The 19,070-nt window shown below is 28.8% G+C and overlaps 1 protein-coding gene across 9 annotated transcripts in view; it reads left to right on the top strand.

The window, feature by feature from the left end:
• LOC129971471 (oxysterol-binding protein-related protein 8-like) overlaps window positions 1-19,070 on the top strand; it is a 242,769-nt gene that overhangs the window by 203,318 nt on the left and 20,381 nt on the right. The window contains exon 1 of one of the 9 annotated variants that reach the window (XM_056085276.1): window positions 9,660-9,788. The exons of 6 other annotated variants lie outside the window; for them this stretch is intronic. Coding sequence is in view for 2 of the 3 variants with exons in the window: in XM_056085274.1 (XP_055941249.1) it covers window positions 17,037-17,070 (34 nt within the window). In the remaining variant the exon portion in view is untranslated. Of the gene's footprint in view, window positions 1-9,659; window positions 9,789-16,532; window positions 17,071-19,070 lie in introns of those variants that run through there. 2 more of the 9 variants (XM_056085275.1, XM_056085274.1) reach the window with 2 other exon arrangements.

Here is a 19,070-nt window from a genome sequence, read left to right as displayed (position 1 = left end):
TTTATCTGTCTGTCTGTGATAAAGATGACTTAAAAACACTTTGAGTCGCTCGATTAAAATTTGGTATATGGTCTTTACATCAAATTTTCATATTTCTGTCAAATTTTGAGTTTTAATCTGTTTAGAGGAAGTCTCTCTGTCCGTCTGTTCGAATATAAATTAACAAGATAATTTAAAACGAAGAGAGCTAGGTAGATGTATTTCAGAATGCAGATTTAACATCTATAGTGTAGACACCTGTCAAATTTTGAGCGAAATCCCAATAAAAGGTTGATTGTCTGTCGGTCTGTATTTTCATAAACATGTAAACGCGATAATTCAAAAGTGCAATGACTTAAATATATCAAATTTGGTATGAGATTTTGTGACTATAAGTGCAGTTATGTTCCAAATTTTTGTTTCAAAATTGTTGAGTATAATATATCTAATATATAAATTCGATTTTTGGATTCTCTTACCAGGGATTAATCGCCAAATTATTCGCCAAGTATCACACGACAGATTCAATAAAATGCTAATTCCACGCCAAAAGTTAATATTTCCTAACTATTGTACTCCAGTGCTATGTAAGGCGTTCTCTCGCATGACAAGTTTATTACAGAGTGTGCGGGAAAGTTCACTCTGGTTTATTTTTTAAAATATTAAATGCATTCGATTTTAGCTTCAAACAATTGAATAAAAATAAAAGGAAAATTGCTCACATCTTATCCGTTTGCGTGAATCCTTTTTCAATTAATTATAAACAATTGGAAATCATTCTTCTCATTAAACGGAAATGGGAATGTTGCTTGAACACAGAGAAATTGCGTTTGTGTAATCTTCGTGTACGAATCCATTTCTTTTTTCCTTGTGTATTCTGAGGAAATAGCTTCTAACGCAATATATCTTTCACTCGAAACTTAATTTTGTTCAGCAACTATTATTTCTTTGCTGGAAATCGAAGAAAGGTGAAAAGAGAGATTTCTTCCTTTTATCGTTTATCATCCGCAGTGAAATGTTGAAAAGGAAGTCTTAAATGAACCATCTAAAGGTGAACATTATGGCGCGTATAGCCTATGAAATTCTGCCTCGGAACTTCACTTCTGAAAAATCTTATTTCGTCAAAAGGCGTCTTATACGACACCATTTATCTTCCTGGGGAAATTTCTGAAAGAAATAAAGGATATTTTCTTAGCGCTTTTCATTTATTAGCTTTTACTTTCTCCTATAAGAAGTATACAAAAAAAAAGGTATTGCAATCATCATTAAAAAAAATGGCCTCTCGATTTTTGATAAATCTTCACATTTCATTCCTCCCTGAATTCCAAAAGCTTATTTTTGAAACTACTAGTCGCCTTTGGCGACCAGTTTATCCGCCAAGATTATTGGGGTTTTGGCTGTTAATTATTAATTGTGTAAGAGCAATGCAATGAGAACCGGGCTCTAGCAATTTAAAAAAATTTAATAAACAACCAATTATACAAAACATTACGCTTACAATTACACACATTTAATCAATATTTAACTTTACAAGTTTGACATAAGTAATTCTCGAGATCGGTAGGTTTTACAAGCTTACAGTCTTGCAGCTAACATAATACTGTCGTACTTTGGATTGGCGAGGAAGTTGGCACTTAGTTGGCGCACTGGCTTTATTAGAGATTGTTACAGTTCGAGGGGTTTGACGCCTGGATGGTGGGTGCATTGGCGTTATTTGAGAGTGTTACAATATGAGAATTTCTTTAATAAATATTTCACCTAGTAATTTGATACTGCTAAAATACGGGAATTTAATTAAATTAGTCTACTGCTAATTACAAAGTGCATAATATTACGAAATAAAAGCGAAAGTGAAAACCCTACTACTTATTGAAGGATTGGCAAAAGCACGTGCTTGAATGCTTTAATGGAGAGTTTGAATTCCATCATAGCATTTAAAAACATTGTTTTAGATAGTATATAAAAATTCTTTTACTGTTAAATGAAAAATTGTGCGGATATGAAATTTATATCATTAAAAAGGTAATTTTTTTTTTAGTTTTAAATAATACAAAAGCATTTTTTATATGATAATTGTTTTGGAAGATATGAGTATCAATTTCCGTAGGCAAGTCATATCGATTATGGCTAGACTTAAAATTAATGTACGGGCGTCAAAATCGAAAAATTTTGGAACAATTTCTCACCAAATATAACCGTGACAATTTTTTATTGCAACTTTATAAATAGTATGTTATCATTTCTGTTATACAACTAGGATTGCAGAGTTTTTGGACGATTGGCACGATTTTGACGTACTTGGCGAGAAACCGTATATTAATCTTAAGTCTTACCATGATAACTTATCTGGTAACATCGCCTATTTTTATTATTACTAACATTAAGCCTATTTTTGCACTTGATTGAAATTTTTATTTGAAGCCTATATCTTGATTTCTTTTATATCTTCTCTCCTCTGACTGAATGTCATCTTCAGTGGCACTTTTAATAAGATTTTGCACCTCTATTAATTATCTAAGAAAAGCGTTTGATTCAGTACAGCTCTAAAAATGTTCAATGAATAAAGCAATCTGAAATTCAAATGATATTCTGTTTATATTTGACTGTTGCCATTCGACAATTAGTAATAAACTCGATTTCTGTGCCACGTACTTTAGCGTTATATATATATATATATATATATATATATATATATATATATATATATATATATGTAATGATATTTTAACTCTAATTTCAATTTAATTAATTTTCATAGTAACTTCATCTTAATTTAGCCCATAGTAACTTCATTCTAAAATATTCTCTTATTTCGTGATCCAATTCCACTGTCTCTACTTAATTAATTCAAGAGAAGCTTTGTTAAATTGTTGAATCAGCTAAAATCTAACTTTCCCACACTACGCGTGAAGAGATAACATACCGCTGATCAAGCAAATTCTTTTTTAAAATCTCCCTTTGTTTCCCCTACCTTCTCCGCGCCTGTAATGAAAATCCCCATCGAAACCTCATAATACATTAGCACTGTGAAGAAATGTTTTCCCTATCAAAATCATAGGTTATATAAGACCAGGGATAAAATGTCCGAGAGCTCTTCCCTCATTCCTTTCTGTGTCGTTCTGTGTGCTCGTCGCTTGTACGTATGCTTGCTTCTTCATAATGAAATAAAACGACGTCACAAAATTAAAAGTATCTTCATTGTCTTCAAACTGCATCATGCTTCACAACAAATAATATTACATATATATATATATATATATATATATATATATATATATATATATATATATATATATATATATATATATATATATATATGTCTCTCTGTAAATAAACGCGATAATTCTAAAATTCTAAGAACTTGAGAAACTGAAATCAGATATACAAAGTTTACATCAAATTTGTACAATATATTTCTATGAAATTTTGAACCAAACCCATTCATAGGAAGTTTATCTGCTGAGTGTAAATGAATTCGATAATACAAAACGTAAAGAAATAGATAATAAAATTTGGTACATAATTTTAGCGTCTAAATTGTAGGTATTTATGCATCAAGGTGTTGACCAACTATGAGTGCTTACAAGGAAATTGGTGAAGTCCTTTGAATTCAATACTTTCAAATCAAATTCTGAGTTAAATTCAACAAAAATTCATATAACTAGGGAAATAAGTGTAACTATAATAAAATTACTATATTGAATTTATGGAAACAGGTTACAGCGCTACTAACGGAGAAATAAAGAAGTTACAGACAATAAAAGAGATCGACCAAAAAGTCAAGTTAAAAAATTTACTCTGTATCATGATAAAAACATAGAAACAATACCAAATCGCTACAAGTTTCATGGAATTATCTGTAAAGTTGGCAAAGAAATTTGCTTTTAAAATTACGAACCTTCTATGATTTGAAAAAATCATACGTTCTAAATTGAGAAATGTATTATTATCATATAGTTTTTTTTAGTTATTGCTTAGTTTTCCATTATTATCATATAGCTTTTTCTAGTTAATAAATGACGAAGTGAAATTTAAGCAACGAAGACAGTAAACGAAAATAATCCTTAAACAAAACTGAAAAACGCGCTCTGGGAGGGGGGAGGAGAATCTGAGGATACATTTTTCATATTTAGAACGAATCCTTTTTCAAGTTCATAATTTTAATCGCAGATATCTCCTCCAATTTACAAATAAGTCAATGAATCTTTTACCTGCGTTTTTATCATAGTATAATGGCGCAATGAATTAATCATAATCCCTTTACCATAAGTATACATTATACCCCTTGCTTAAATTCAAAACGACGAGAGGTCGTTTTGAATTTAACTTGTTTAGAAGGACTTTAACGATCACCCTGTATATTCGCATGCATGTAATCCAGTATATTCAAAACATAATTTAGATAAATGAAACTTGATATGCAATCTTATTATTATAAGTTCTGAGCCACATTTTTTTTAAAACGTTCGTCAAAAAAAAAAAAAAAAAAAAAAATTCAAAATGTATATTTGATTTTCTTCACAATACTACGAAACACGCTTGTATGTACACAAAACGCTTCGTCATTAACGCTTCTATGCGAGGAGGGAGGGTGGGGTATAACATCTTTACTTGGGTGAATGCTAAAAAATTCGTAAAGACCACATATCACTGGTTTAATCTATTTTCATGATCTATGAGTTACAGTTACAAAGAGGTCACATAGATGAATTTTGGGGAGCACTTGAAAACATTGAAAGTATGAGATGAACTCCCTCCATAAACTTCAAAATAAATAATTTTTTTTAAAAAAATTAATTTTTTGAGTGCGTTTTTATTAGTGAAATGAAATTTAGAAAATAATTTTCATGTCAAAAATCTGGAAGAGAAAGTATAAATCTTAAAAGCATAAGATATTCAAATAAATATTGTTTTTATAAGTCTGAATTTAAACATGTTTAAAATAAACAATTTTTATTAAAAGTTAAACTTTTATTAAAAAGTTTTATTAAAAGTTATTAAAAGTTTCTTTTTTTCGGTAAGAATTATGGTTTAATTTCTGATTATATTGTTTTCAACGCCCCATACTATTGCGATTTTTGCTTTTATCATTATAATTGTGACCAAGAAATTGAAAATATTTTATTCTTTTTTCTACTTTTTTGTCTTTAATATTATTCATTCTTTGCAAAATTAACTTCGGAATATTATCTCTCATATTGAATCAAAACTCAAAAATAAAACAATTAATGTTTCAGTTTTAAAAGTCTCAAAAATCAACTATACATTTGTACAAAATTCCATCTTTACAACTGAACATCTGAAACAACTCAAGTTAAATAACAGATTATAGAATCGTCGCGTTTTATGTGCCATGGCTATTTACTATCGATCTTATTTTAACGCAACAAATCATCTAGGTTAATTGCTACTTTATCAGATTATTTATGAAAATGTTCTAAATGGAATTTTCTTTCATCTGGTGGATATTTCATGCTATCTACTTCAATATCTAGTCTAATGAAAATATTATAGATCGATTGTCCCACACTATTTGTTGATTCTGATCGATCATCCGGTCTATCTAGTATCTGGTTTCAGTATTTCATTTTAACATAATCTGATTTATACTTGAAATTTAATAAATCTACCCTATCCATCCACGTAACCTATGCACTCCATAAACTTGCTTCTTATGCATTTTATTAAATTGGAAATTCCTACTTTAGAAATTATATTGTAGCGTTATACACTGATAGGTTTTAATCGTATAGTCATTAAAATTCTCCAAGTAAATAGTCTAAAAAAAACATTTAGGCATTTTCAACCTTACATTATATTAATTTTTTTAATATCAATAGTTATGGATTTTTTTTTTTTTTTTTTTTTTTTGCAATGGAATATTTTTATCACAGTGATAACCAGTATAAATAAATTTAAGGAATAAAGAAAAAAAATATTTTTAAATTAATTATAAATTTTTTATCGAGATTTCTTTTTTATTAACTGTCCTGATTTATGTCAAAAGTAATGTAAGAAAACTGGAATTCTAGTAATTATTCTTTATTTATTAAATTATCAATAACAGTAATGTATTCCTAATTAATGCATCACTGCAATTACCAAGGGAAGCTTAAATTCAAATAAATAAACCAAAAAAAGAAATTGCCAAACATTTTTTCCCCAAATCCTTATTTAACTACATTAACTAAACATAAAATCTGCAACAACTCGAATATAAACTATATACGCATTTCTTCACTTTGTAGTAACTCTTGAATTTTCTAAAGATTTTTCTCTTGCAAAAGTTTCGCTTTGCATTTGACTTCCAACTGTGGGCTTTCGTTTCATTTTTCGCATCATTAATTTGCATTCATCCTCATGAATTCCGATGTGATTCTAATCAACATTAGAAATTTTACCATCTCAAAAGTATGCAAATCAGGTCTTTGATAAAAGAGAAATTTTCTTTCAAGTTTTCACTGTTGGATTCGAAGTCATTAAATTATTCATGAAGATAGTTAATGAAATCTGACGAAAAAAGAGCTCTAGAAAACTTTTCCTTAAGAGGTTTCTATTTTTAAAATAAAAGAGCAGCTTGACATTAAAAATAATGCATATATTTTTTTTATAATTTTTTTTTTTTTTTTTGAGAAATTGGCTAAAGAATTTTGAATTCTGAATGCGAGAATATCAAAATGAAAAGAAAAAAAAATGTTAAAACAAATATAAAGGGAAAAAAGTCGTTTGCTGCATTTTTCCCTTCATAAAATAGAAGCACAAATTTCTTGTGATGTTTTATTTTGAAAAAGAGCCAATGGGTAAAATGTTTTTGGGAATTGACTTCTTCGCTAAGATTTTTTTTAAACATTCAATTTAATTATAACCCTCTTTTTCTAACTTTAATTAATAAAGTATTAAAAATGTCATTGTTGTTTTGAAAGTCTACTAAAATTCTAAACGTGCAGATATTTTTAATTTCATGTATACAACGAAATGTTGAATAGTCATTTTTCGAAGAAAAAATTGTTTTTGATGTAATTTACTCGAAATTTCTTTAATTCTATTGTATTCTCATAAACTAGTCTCGTTGTCATGGAAATGTAATAAATACATTTACTTATTTACTTTTTCGAAATTGTTTTGATTCGTTATGATAAGAACTGTATTAAAAATGTCGCCTGCTAAAAAAAAACTTTAAATGTTCTTAAATCCTAATGATTTAATTGATATTCGTTTTTATATTTATATATGTTAATAATTTTGATGATTTCTTTCAATCGTTTGGCTCGAAAGCTTTTTTTATTAATTTAAAAATTGTTATTTTAAAAATATAATTAATGCCTTGTTATTAAATTCCTTTTGTATGTATTATTAAATTCATTAATAAGTAATTAATGTAGTTGCACTTAGAAAGCTACGAATGACCTAATATCTAGTGAATGCCGAAGACTTGTTCCTCTGGTGTATAGGAAACTGAAGAATGAATAATAAATAGTAATAATATGAATAGTAAATAAATAAACAATATTTTGATAAATTTAATAATATTCATAAATAAAATTTTAAGAATTATAATAATTTAAATGATTGAATTAATAATTTTAATAAACAGAATACGTAATTTTGAATAGTTGAGAACTGCACTGTAGAATTTCAGTCATACAGTTTACATTTAATTAAGTAAAATTATTCAAATTTGATTAGTCAAAATTTTTTTTAAATATTTAGAACTTTATTATTATTTTTGCAGTAAAGGTCTTGAATGAATTAAGGGCCTTAATAAATCATTAACAATTTTGAAAACATAAAATATAAAAGTATATAATTAATAAAGACAATTTTATATTATATTTGTTTTTAAGTCAAATTGGCCAGAAGTAAATTCAAATTATAAACGATATTTTAATGCTGCATTAATCGGAAAATTAAGTTCTTAATAAAGGCCTCGAATGAATTAAAGGCCTTAATAAATCATTAACAATCTTGAAAACACAAGATATAGAAAGATATAACTAATAAAGACAATTTTATATGACATTTATTTTTAAGTCAAATTAACCAGAAGTAAATTCGCATTATAAAAGATATTTTAACGTCATATTAATCGGAAAATAAAGATATTGAAAATAAAGAAAAAATTTTAACTAACTATATTTCTGAGAGACTTCTTTCAGTGCAATAAATTGAACCCTGTGAGGTCTAAAAGTTCATTCGTTTCTCATAGTTGTAGCATCAGTTGGCAAATTAGCGGAATGCTGCTCGACAATGCCTCAAGCAGATTCAGTTAACTCGCAGCATATGAATGCTACATAAAGCTGTTTATTTCCTCGGAGCAATTTTTTTTATTATTATTTACAGAATATTACATAATGATGATGCGAGTTATGTCATTTATAAGTTACTGATGACTTTAATTATGACTTATTACTTTTGATGGCCGAGTCAACACTTCCTATAACCTATTAGACCTTTATGTGTTTATAGTTACATGCTTGTATTTGTTTAGAGATTATGATGTCAAAAGACTCACTATATTACATCAGACTCCTGAGAGATTTTTATATTTATTATTCGGTCTTTAAAGGTAATTACAGTGAATTTCAATAATCAAAGCTCATGGAATCACAATAAGAAATTCATAATTTTACAAAGTTATGAATTATCGAAAATTTTATAATTAAAATTTATCTAAAATTTGTAATTTTAATTTATTAATTTATTCTATTTAAATTTATCTAAAATTGGAATTATGAAAGTCTATACCTGAAAATAACTTCAGTGAAGAAAGAAAACGGTATTTTAATTATAAATGCCAATAAAGATTTTATAAATACTTAACATTTTCATTGAATAATATATTTTAAAAATTAACTATACATAACTTTGATAAATAAATTGATAATAATTATACTTAAAAATAGCTAATTTGTATATTAAAATCAGCTATTATTCCCAGTTGAAAACGGTAAAAGAAATAAATTCAAATACCAACTAAGCGCCTTTTGCAAGCCGTTGTTCGGTTTTATCAGTAGTGATTGAACCATAATAATCTTCATTTCGAACACACCCAATAACTTACAAAATTCTGCATTTGTTGTAATTAATTTAAGCTATGAAAGTTTGATGTACGCTGTTAATTTTTTATATAATAGTTATCAAAGTGGTTCCTTTTTACGCGCTCTATTTTTAAGAATTTGACATAAGAATCTATTTTCGAAAATTTTGTGCATCCAGAATTAGTGTTACCCCATCAGGATCCGGGTACAATTTGACGAACTTCCTGGTATAGATGTTCCCATAAATATACTGAAATATTGCAGAACACGATCGTTATCTAAATTGTTACACTAAATGTGTTGTTTGTAATCATGCTTCTTTTACTCAATCTCTCATTAATGTTTATTCATAAAAAAATTACAAGCCTTTGTGGTTTTTAACTGTTGCATCATCCGTATGTAATCGTGGCGATCTATCCAGCATAAGCCGTTTTGAGGAAAGTTTAATGGGAGAAAAACTGCGTATTTCATCATCTGAACTTCAAAAGAGTAATTGAATAGAAATATATTTCTCATATTTTTCTGTCATTGAATGGAAATATATTTCTGATGTTCAGCTACGCGACAAGTGTTTATAATCTAGGAATGTAGCAATAAAAGTTTTTGCAGTCTTTGAATCTTAGAAATTCAGTTGCTTTCAATTTTGTTTAGTTGCTATTACAAAGTTCTCAAATTCCAGCAATTATCAAAGCTCTTTGATCTTTCGATGTTCCTTTTATTTCGCATTACGTTATGTGTAAAGGGTAAGGATTGCAGCACAAATATTAAAAAGTATGTATGGTTTCTTTCATTTGATTCTGAAATTAAACTGATTAAATTGAATTGACCGTTTCTTTAAATTATGTGTGTGTGTGTGTGTGTGTGTGTGTGTGTGTGTGTGTGTGTGTGTGTGTGTGTGTGTGTGTGTGTGTGTGTGTGTGTGTGTGTGTGTGTGTGTGTGTGTGTGCGTGTGCGTGTGTGTGCGTGCGTGTGTGCACATTGACCCCCTTTTTTTTTATCACTTTTAAGATTAAAATCCTGTTTAAACACTTTTATTTAACTTAATTTTGATTCATGTTTTTTTTAGATGTTATTATGTAATCAATTTTTCACTCTGTTCCTGGCGTACTATAGTATTAAAATATTATGCACTTGTATATTACCTTGGATAATATTCCATTTTAATATCTTCGCATTTTAATTAACAGATTATCAAAAAATTATTTTAACATCCCATAATATTTACAATAATAGACTTATAAATTCAACTTAAAATGGAAGTGAAATATAGAATTGAAAAATTTATGCTTTTTGTATTCCAATAAAAGTGCGCTTCTGAAGAGAGTTTTTATTAAACTTATTTATAATTTCTGACCTGATTAAAAAAGAAAAAAAATCTTTGTTTTTCTTTAGCTTTCTCCATCTACCTTAAGCATATCCATCAGATTATTTGACATCAATTAGCATTTCAGACGTCTTAGAAAGCTGTTTTAGTAATTTCCAAAGATTTGCTTTTACTCCTTGTGTTTCGGCATAATTTAAAATGGATGGTTTTGAGTGAATGGTGCGAAACGCAATATTAAAATCCGCTCCGCTTGACAAGGTAATAAATGGCATTTAAAATGAAATGTGTTTTGATTCATTTGTCATAGGAATCGTTTGGTTCTAAAAATAGTCTCGTGTTATTGGATTGACACTCTCTGTAAATTTCCCGTCTTTCAATTTTGAATGTTCTTTCTTTTCCTTTTGAACTTTCATATTTCCTAAATGCTTTTTCAGTTCGATTATTATTGTAAATGCCTAATATGATTTTACTGTCTTATATATGAATTTTGGATTAAAAAATTTCAAAAGTTCTAGACTTCATACAAGCCGTCTTTGAAAATGTTTGTCGATCTGTTTGTCAGCTCGACTAGGTAAATAAAATTTGACATTAGATTTTAGTACTAAAACCGTAGATTCGTATAAAATTGTGGACCAAATCATCCTTTGCAGATTAATTGTTCTGCATTCTGTCTATTCATGCATATGTGAACGCGGTTACTCAAAAAATGCAACGAACTTCTGAATGAAAGAGTTTTAGTGGTTCTGTGTATAATATTAGATAATATCATTTAAGGGTAGATTCTTTGTCTGTTTATATGTCCGTGTACTTGCGAATGCATTAACTCGAAGCTATAACTAACTAGTTTGGTGCAATTTAGTGTGATTTTTGTAGTTCTAAAATATTGGATCTCATAGATTAATTTAAAAGTATTTTAAAATGCCTACAGAATTCTTTTCGCTTTATGGCAAACCTATACAAAACAAGTGGATGTGATCTCTCGGAAATCTTTTTCATATATTCTCTAATAAATATCTTATTCCCCTCTCCTCCGTTGGAAATTGTTAACCGTGGACAAGGCCATGAACTTCACAAGTGTTCATATTTTTACGATCCTCGTAATTGGAGACCTGAATTAGCTGAACGAATGACAACCCAAGGGAAATTGTCTCCACTTCCGATATTTGTGTTTTTCATGGTTCATTGAATAATTGAGAAAACCGGCTGTATCATTAGGGCGTCTTCAGTTAAGGACACCAACGAAGCATGAATAAAAATAATTGGTAATTTAGTGATGCCAACCAAACGTTTTCGACGAGTATCGTTTGAAATCATCCAAAATTGTTCAGAATTACTTTTTTTTATGAATTTTTCACTGTTTTATTTTGTAGATCTGATGAAATTTGAGCAATTTTGTTATTCTCAATTCAAAAATAAAACACACACATTCATACTCCATCTGAGTTTTTATGAATTAGTCTATTCAGTTTCTTCAATATTTTTTCCTTTAGTTTTCCCTAATTTTTAAAAAAAGAATTTATTTCTTTTAAATTAACTAAATATCTGACAAAAAACGCCAGAGCTTAGATTTAATTCACTAGATCTTAATGATAGCTTCCTTAGAGTTGAATAGTAGGGCCGAAACTGAATAATGCTAATATTTTAGACTAGCAATGAGTAAAGTTCGTTTAATGGAAATTCTAACTATGAAAACTTGCATACAATTGTACGCATTTTATATTTATATTTTCACTAACAGGAGTCGCAGCACAAGTTTCGACAAACGCGATAATTTAAAATCAAAGTAGTATCTTATTTGCATTTGAGTGGCAATATAAAGGCAAATAAATGCAATATGTAAATTTATATATAATTTAGTCAGACTTCAGTACGTCATATCTGTTAGTAAGTCATTTTATATTGGTTCTTTCCATATAAGAAAATTTTCCTTATATCGTTGCAAATACTTCGTAATGCGCCAAATACTCTCAGCTTGACTTAAAAATAATGTAAGGTCGCCAAAGTTGAATTTTTTGGCGATATTTTGCCAACTGTAATATTTCTGACATTGTTTATTGCAGCCCTAAAAACCATTTGTTGCCATCCCTTCTTCATTTATTCTGACCGTCCAAGATAGCGTTCTTTTGTATGGCTGGCGCAATTTTGGAATGCTTGGCAAAAACCTAAGTCCCACCCTATTCTCATCTACCAATATTACGCGTGCGTTTTAACTACGGTCATATATATACATAGGCTACAAACAGCTAATCCTAACGGATTTAATTCGAAATTAGATAAAAATCGACATATTGGTGTAAAGATCATGAACTGAAATATGGTGTGTAAAATTTTTATTCGTCGAGCTTTTTAAGTTTTTTAATTACCATGTATTACCATAAAAGTATTCTTATGCCCCAGACGCCACTTGCATTGCTTAACTGCTGAAAACGGTAAGAAGCGATAAAAAATCATATTGTGCTCCGAGTACTATTTACCCTCTCTAATTGACCTATGGTGGAGGGGGACACCTCGTAATTGAAGATTAGAAACTCCGGTATGGTGGTTGGTTCTCGCCACCCTTGTGGTTACACGAAAAGGTGGGGGTCTGGCTCCTCCCATCGATGACGGGACATACTTCCTTATGAAAGGGTTCTACCGTGGTCGGTGATGGCCCTTAGGATTCAACCACAGTTTCCGCCTGTGTTGCTGTTGCGGTGGTCCGATCATAAAAATTTTCCGTGTGCCTTCCGGCGGGTAGCCAGTTTGTGTTTACCCTCTCTACGCCGCTGTCCGGTAATTGAATATTAGAATAATTACACTATTTTCTATACTTCTTATTCAATTTCATAAATATTTACTAAGAATTGCGGAAAAAATTTTTAATTCTTAAATAAATATTATAGTTAGATGAAAATCATTAAGAATTTACCATTATTGAAACCCTATACCATTATAATGTAGTCTTAAAATTTATGCACAGTTTCCCATAATCTTTTCTATATTTCTTTTTCACTTCTTGTGCACGAAGTATAGAAAAAAATATTGTAATCAACAAAAAAATTCGATATTTTGGCTCATCTCCACATTCCAGATCTAAATACATTTTTGGTATCATATCTATCTATTTGTCGTTGGTCTGTAAGTCAAAAACTTGATAATTCAGAAACACTTTGAGCTAGACAGATGATATTTGGTATCTGGATTTAGACCAAGTTTTTAGATTTCTGTCAAATTTTGAATGAAATCCAATTAGAGGAAGACAGTCTAAAGTTTGTTCCAAGTACAAGTGAAATTAACAACTTCAAAATGTAAAGAGCTGGATAGATAAAATTTGGTATATAGGTTTAGCATCTAAAATATAGATTCTTATCAAATTTTCATTCAAATCTGTCAATACTCATATATTTTATGATTTAAATTAATGAAATTCGGTATGTGGTCTTATAGTTAGTTCCAGTTCAAATGCACATCTGTGTCGAATTTTGGATGTAGTCATTCGGGAAAAAATACATATTAGCACAATAGACTCATAAAAATGCTAGATTCACACCAAAGATCTTCATTTTGTAATCACAGTACACTTCCGAGTATCCAATTCGCTTCAGTACTATCCGGCCTAGTTTTCTTTTATCGTAATTAAATGAGAAAGGCAAGGCGTCTTTTAAGTCATCTATTAAAGAGTTTTTCAAAACCTAGATAACTGTAAGTTTTGACTGTTATCTTAGGGTTACATTTTCATATCTGTATAATCATTTATCAGTGAAAAAATAAAATCGGTTTGAGCCAATTTTCTTAAAAATTGGGCCTACGATTTACATTAATATTTTGTTTATGCTTCCTGCATTTAGGTTGAGCTTACAGAGTTTATGTTAAAATGTGAACAGTTTATATCTTTTAACTTACTTTTTATCTAATAAATTCTTGAAACTTGCAGTGCAGTATGTAAATATATATATAAACTACCAGTACAGAGCCTTCTATTTTAACTCGACACTTTAATCAGCAACTGCTTCTATGATTCACTGGGTCGAGGCTGCGTTCACATTCAGATAAATGGAGGGTTCAGTACTCAATAAGAAGTGAAAAAATGTGTATTAAAACAGTGATTGTTGGATAAAAACTTGGTATTTTGGTATTATTGAGCAAAGAAATGAATTCATAGAACTTCGGCCTAACTGACTTTTTTTGTTAGCCGGTCAGCTCTTTCGCCACATTAGGTTGGATACTCGAGAGTGTACTGTATATTGTTCGCCAAAGTCATGCAAATTTACCCAAAGTCACAACTTTATGCACGAGCTAGGAGATAAGACCGCTATTTGCCGAGAATATGGTGACCACAGCCGCTGGTTAAATAAAACGATGCTGCCTTCATTTTATTTTTATTTTTTTCCTTCCTGGCAACTTTTTTATTTATTCATTCCTTTCTCATGAAGCCACGACCAAAGCTTCATTTCGTCACATACAAATAATGAAATCCTTCAGGTAGGATTTCATGATTTAGCAACCAGTTTAATAAATTTTCAATTATTTTTGTTGAATACGGGAATTTTATAAAATTTCCTCGAATATCTTACGACACTGAAATGAATAAGCATCTCTTCGAGTAGCTGTAAACTTTTTATCGTGAATCATTTTTATTTCCTTCCTGTTACGATTTCTTAATCCTTTTTCCATGTACATCTTTCTCACGATAACCAGTTTTTTCTTGTAAATTTTTTGTAATGTCAAGTTTTTATTCTATTTTTTACGATCGCTTTTGTTTATTGAATATATAAAACAAATTATGTGAAAATTATTGCAACTTTTAAAGCTCAGCATTTTTTTATAGTCTCCCATATAAGAAAGATAGAAAAGAAAAAAAAAGTAATTTCCAAAGCCTTTGACCTTGAGAGTTGCCTAAATCCTCATTTTTTGGATTTCAATGAGTCGGACAAAAAACATTTTGAATTATATCTGCCTATTGGTCAGTTTGTTTATTTGTGAATTCGATAACTTAAAAACACAACAAATTAGATTAGTGTATTTTGGTATGGGATTTTATCACCATACTTGCAGATGTATGTCGAATTTTAGATCAAATCCATTATCACATTGACGATCTTTCAATATTCTAGTGCATGTATATGTGATACGATAACTCAAAAATGTTGCATGAATTTTAATATTTACTATTTAATCCAAAATTATCGATATGTATCTGGTTTTGGGCCAAAATTCTCAATCGATAGGTTGCTTTTTCATATATTCTTGGAATAATATACTATAAAACTAAACAATCTAGATAAACGAATTTTGTATATATGTATCAAGTTTTATAACTAGTTGATCAAAGGGAAATGTGTAAAAGAAGATATTGTAAAATTCTCTACACAAATATTACGAAACTAAACGCAAAAGGTGGTGCATAGAATAAATAAACGATAGAATAAGGGTTCTGATGGTTATCCTGGAACTAATTGGGTATTATTAAGAACTCTAAATTGGATATTATCATTTTTCCTTCTTTAATCTTATTATCATATTATCTTATCATTAAATCTTATTATCATTTTTCATTCATGTTTATTATAATTTTTTGTTCATATTTATTGTCACTTTTATGAAAAACTAAAAATACGATACCGAGTCAAAATTATCTTCAATATAATTAAATTCCCGTTAATATTTAAATCTTTAAATCCAAATATTATTGACATAATTAGAGGAATTATTGAGAATTGTTTTTAAAAAATCGTTTTCTTTTGAATTTTTGATTTTGAGCGACTTACTAACCTAGGATTTTAAAGTTTTTTTTTTATTTTTTTTATTTTATTTATTTATTTTTTACTTTTGCATTTCAAATTAAATAGCACTCCAACTCTTATTACCAACTTTAAAAAATGAATACATTGTAAGTATATGTTTTACTCCGTCGGAGAGAAAAAAAATAACTGGATTTGACGTTTCAAAAATCATTCGAAGAATTTATTGATAGTAGTAAAAAATAACTTTTAAGTTTTGATATCCTTATTATTCCCCACATAGAAAAAAAAAACTCAAAGATCCGCGGATGCTCCGAAAGATTAGTTGAAAAGCTGAGCTTTATCTCCTTTTTCCTCTTTCTCTCTCAGGTCTGGATGGAGGTAAGGGATGTTCCAAACGGCACACACATTTTTGGTTCCAGTTACTATGACGACCGCTGTGGGCAAATCACGCAAGATCGCGACGCATATGAGCTGCCTCCGTTCCGTATTGGTCGAAAGCGCGGAGGTCCCTAGTGTTCGCTCTTACGTCATTCGAAAGCAGCTCGTCTGCAGTTAGTTTTCACGGAAATTGTGGAGAGCTCAGGTGGTGAAAATAAAAGTGTTTTGCGGTCTTCTTTTCCGTGTTTTCAGCTTTGTTTGTTGGAAATTATGGCTGTAAAAAATCTTGGATTTAAATGTTTTCTTCATATTAAATTTTGCAAACGATTTTGAATAATAATGTTTTTCGGCAGAACAAATGATGTGTATTAATTTTAGAATTGGATTTAATGGCAGTGGCATCGAATTCGTTCGGTGAGTGTAAACACTTGCGAGCATGGGTTTATTTATTTGTTCTGTGCGCCGCTGTTAAAGTACAGGTGTTAAGCTGTATTGCTTCGTTTATGAATTGGGTTTTTGGTTTCGTTTTGCTGTGCAAAAGAATTTTACAGAAAAATACGTCATTTTATCCTAAAGCTATGATTCCATGAAACGATGATTGAATTATTTGAAGCAATGAAATTAGAAGGTAGAAATGTTTTTAATAATTTTTTTAAGTTCTCTGAAATTTGATTAAATACTAGATTTTTTAGTACTTCACATTTAATAAATATTTTGTGTTAAAAACATTTTTTTGTTTGTAGTTTTGTTTGGTAACTTATATTGTATATAAATATATTTATTTATTTATTAAATATTTACCAATCTGTGATATGAAGATTCCATTGAAATTTATATTTGCAATCCAGCTGTCGTTGATATTAGGATATTGAAAATGAAATTGCTTTGAAATATTTATTTCAAAATAAGAATTGTTTCACAGAAAATCATCATTCAAATGATTTAAAGACTTTGTAAAAGCTTCTAGATTCTTGCTTAAAACAAAATTTAACCAAGACAATCTTTAAAGCTTATTTTCTGATTTGAAAAATCAAATTTTGATCATTATGTTAAAAAGTTGCATTTTTCACTAATAGCCAATTTCATCATAATTTTAAATTAATATTATAAGCTAAGTGAAGCATAATATGTCAAAGATTTTTTTTTCTAAAATAAGCTTTTTAGAAAATATTAAGAAAAAATTTCAGTTAATTAAAAACTTGACAAGTAAAATTAAACAATTAATAAACAAGTAATTAATTACTTGCTTATTAATTGTTTAATTGTGGCTTCTCTCAGTTACTTTATATATTTATTTCTGTCTAGAAATATATGCAAATGAATTTTGGACTTAATAGATGTTTTAATTCTAATTCTGCCATTTTATAATGTCTACATAGATATATTTAATAATATTTATTATAATGGATGGGAAGCAGTTATTGATAATTAATTTTTTTAACCAACTAATTATTTTTACAGAAGTCTTTAAATGCAAATAAATTAATAACTAGGAAAATAATATTTTAACTCGTACTTTGCCTTTAATGAAGAATTGATTTTCTTATTAAAATAACTTGGGAACTATAAAAGAACATCATTAATTATATCAAACAATCTGTTGTTCTTCATACATATTTTCACTGTAAATAAAACTATAATTTAGCATGTTTTGTAATATGTTATCATGGCATTATATTGGTATGTATATAATTAATTATTATTAATATATAATAGTTTATTGTATTGTTTTTATATTTTAGAAAATAAATTATTTCTTTTGTGGTTTTGATCATAAGTAACTAAAAAAAAAAAAAAATTCTTGTTTAAAGAAAATGCTTTTAGTATATTATATTTCCTGAAAGAAAGCTAATTGAATCATGAGGGAAATTGCAAATAACAGTTGAGAGCAAAGAATAATTTTTTTTACTGCTATACCAGAAATTATTAGAATTTTATTCTTTCCATTAAACTAATTTGTCTCTACTCTGATCACTTTATTGGATGTTTTACTTCCTTATCATATTCAGCCATCCAGTACATGATGGGTTGATTGAATGTTAGTGGCAGAAAATAACAATAGTAATATCATGAACTGTTGAGGAAAATCACAGACCTTTTCTTCCAGTTACTTGAAAAGAAGGCCCTTCCAGAAAATTTACATTGTATTGCAAAAGTATGTGTTTGAGCTTTCCTCTAACCTATTATCTAAAAATGGGAGATTTTCAGATTATGGCCTAGCAGAGTTAATTTCCTTGATAAAATAAAGATTTTAAAGAAGAGGAAAGAATGTGTTCTTAAACAGTGCTCTTTGACTTGAGATTTTGTATATAAATATAGGAAGGAACCCCCCTGTCAATAAAAATGATAATGTTAAATCTTTATTTCATTCAAGCTGTAGAAGCAGGTATATATAACATCAGTGTAATGGAGTAATTTATATTTATAAGGCGACTAGCTAAATGCTGCATCCCAAAACTGTACCCAGTTTGCAAACTTAGGAACACTACTGGTGCAACTCTTCCCTTTTCAAATCTTAAGAGCTGTAGTACATTTAGGCTGGAAATCCAATTATCTTTTCTTGCTTTTCAATGCCAGTAGGCTGCCTATTCATTACATAAATGACAAGAGGGGGGGGTAACATTATAC

Source organism: Argiope bruennichi, chromosome 6 (assembly GCF_947563725.1).
Source record: "Argiope bruennichi chromosome 6, qqArgBrue1.1, whole genome shotgun sequence".
Classification (NCBI taxonomy): Eukaryota; Metazoa; Arthropoda; class Arachnida; order Araneae; family Araneidae; genus Argiope; species Argiope bruennichi.
The sequence above is the reverse complement of the archived record's forward strand: the minus strand, read 5'-3'. Positions and strand labels throughout refer to the sequence as shown.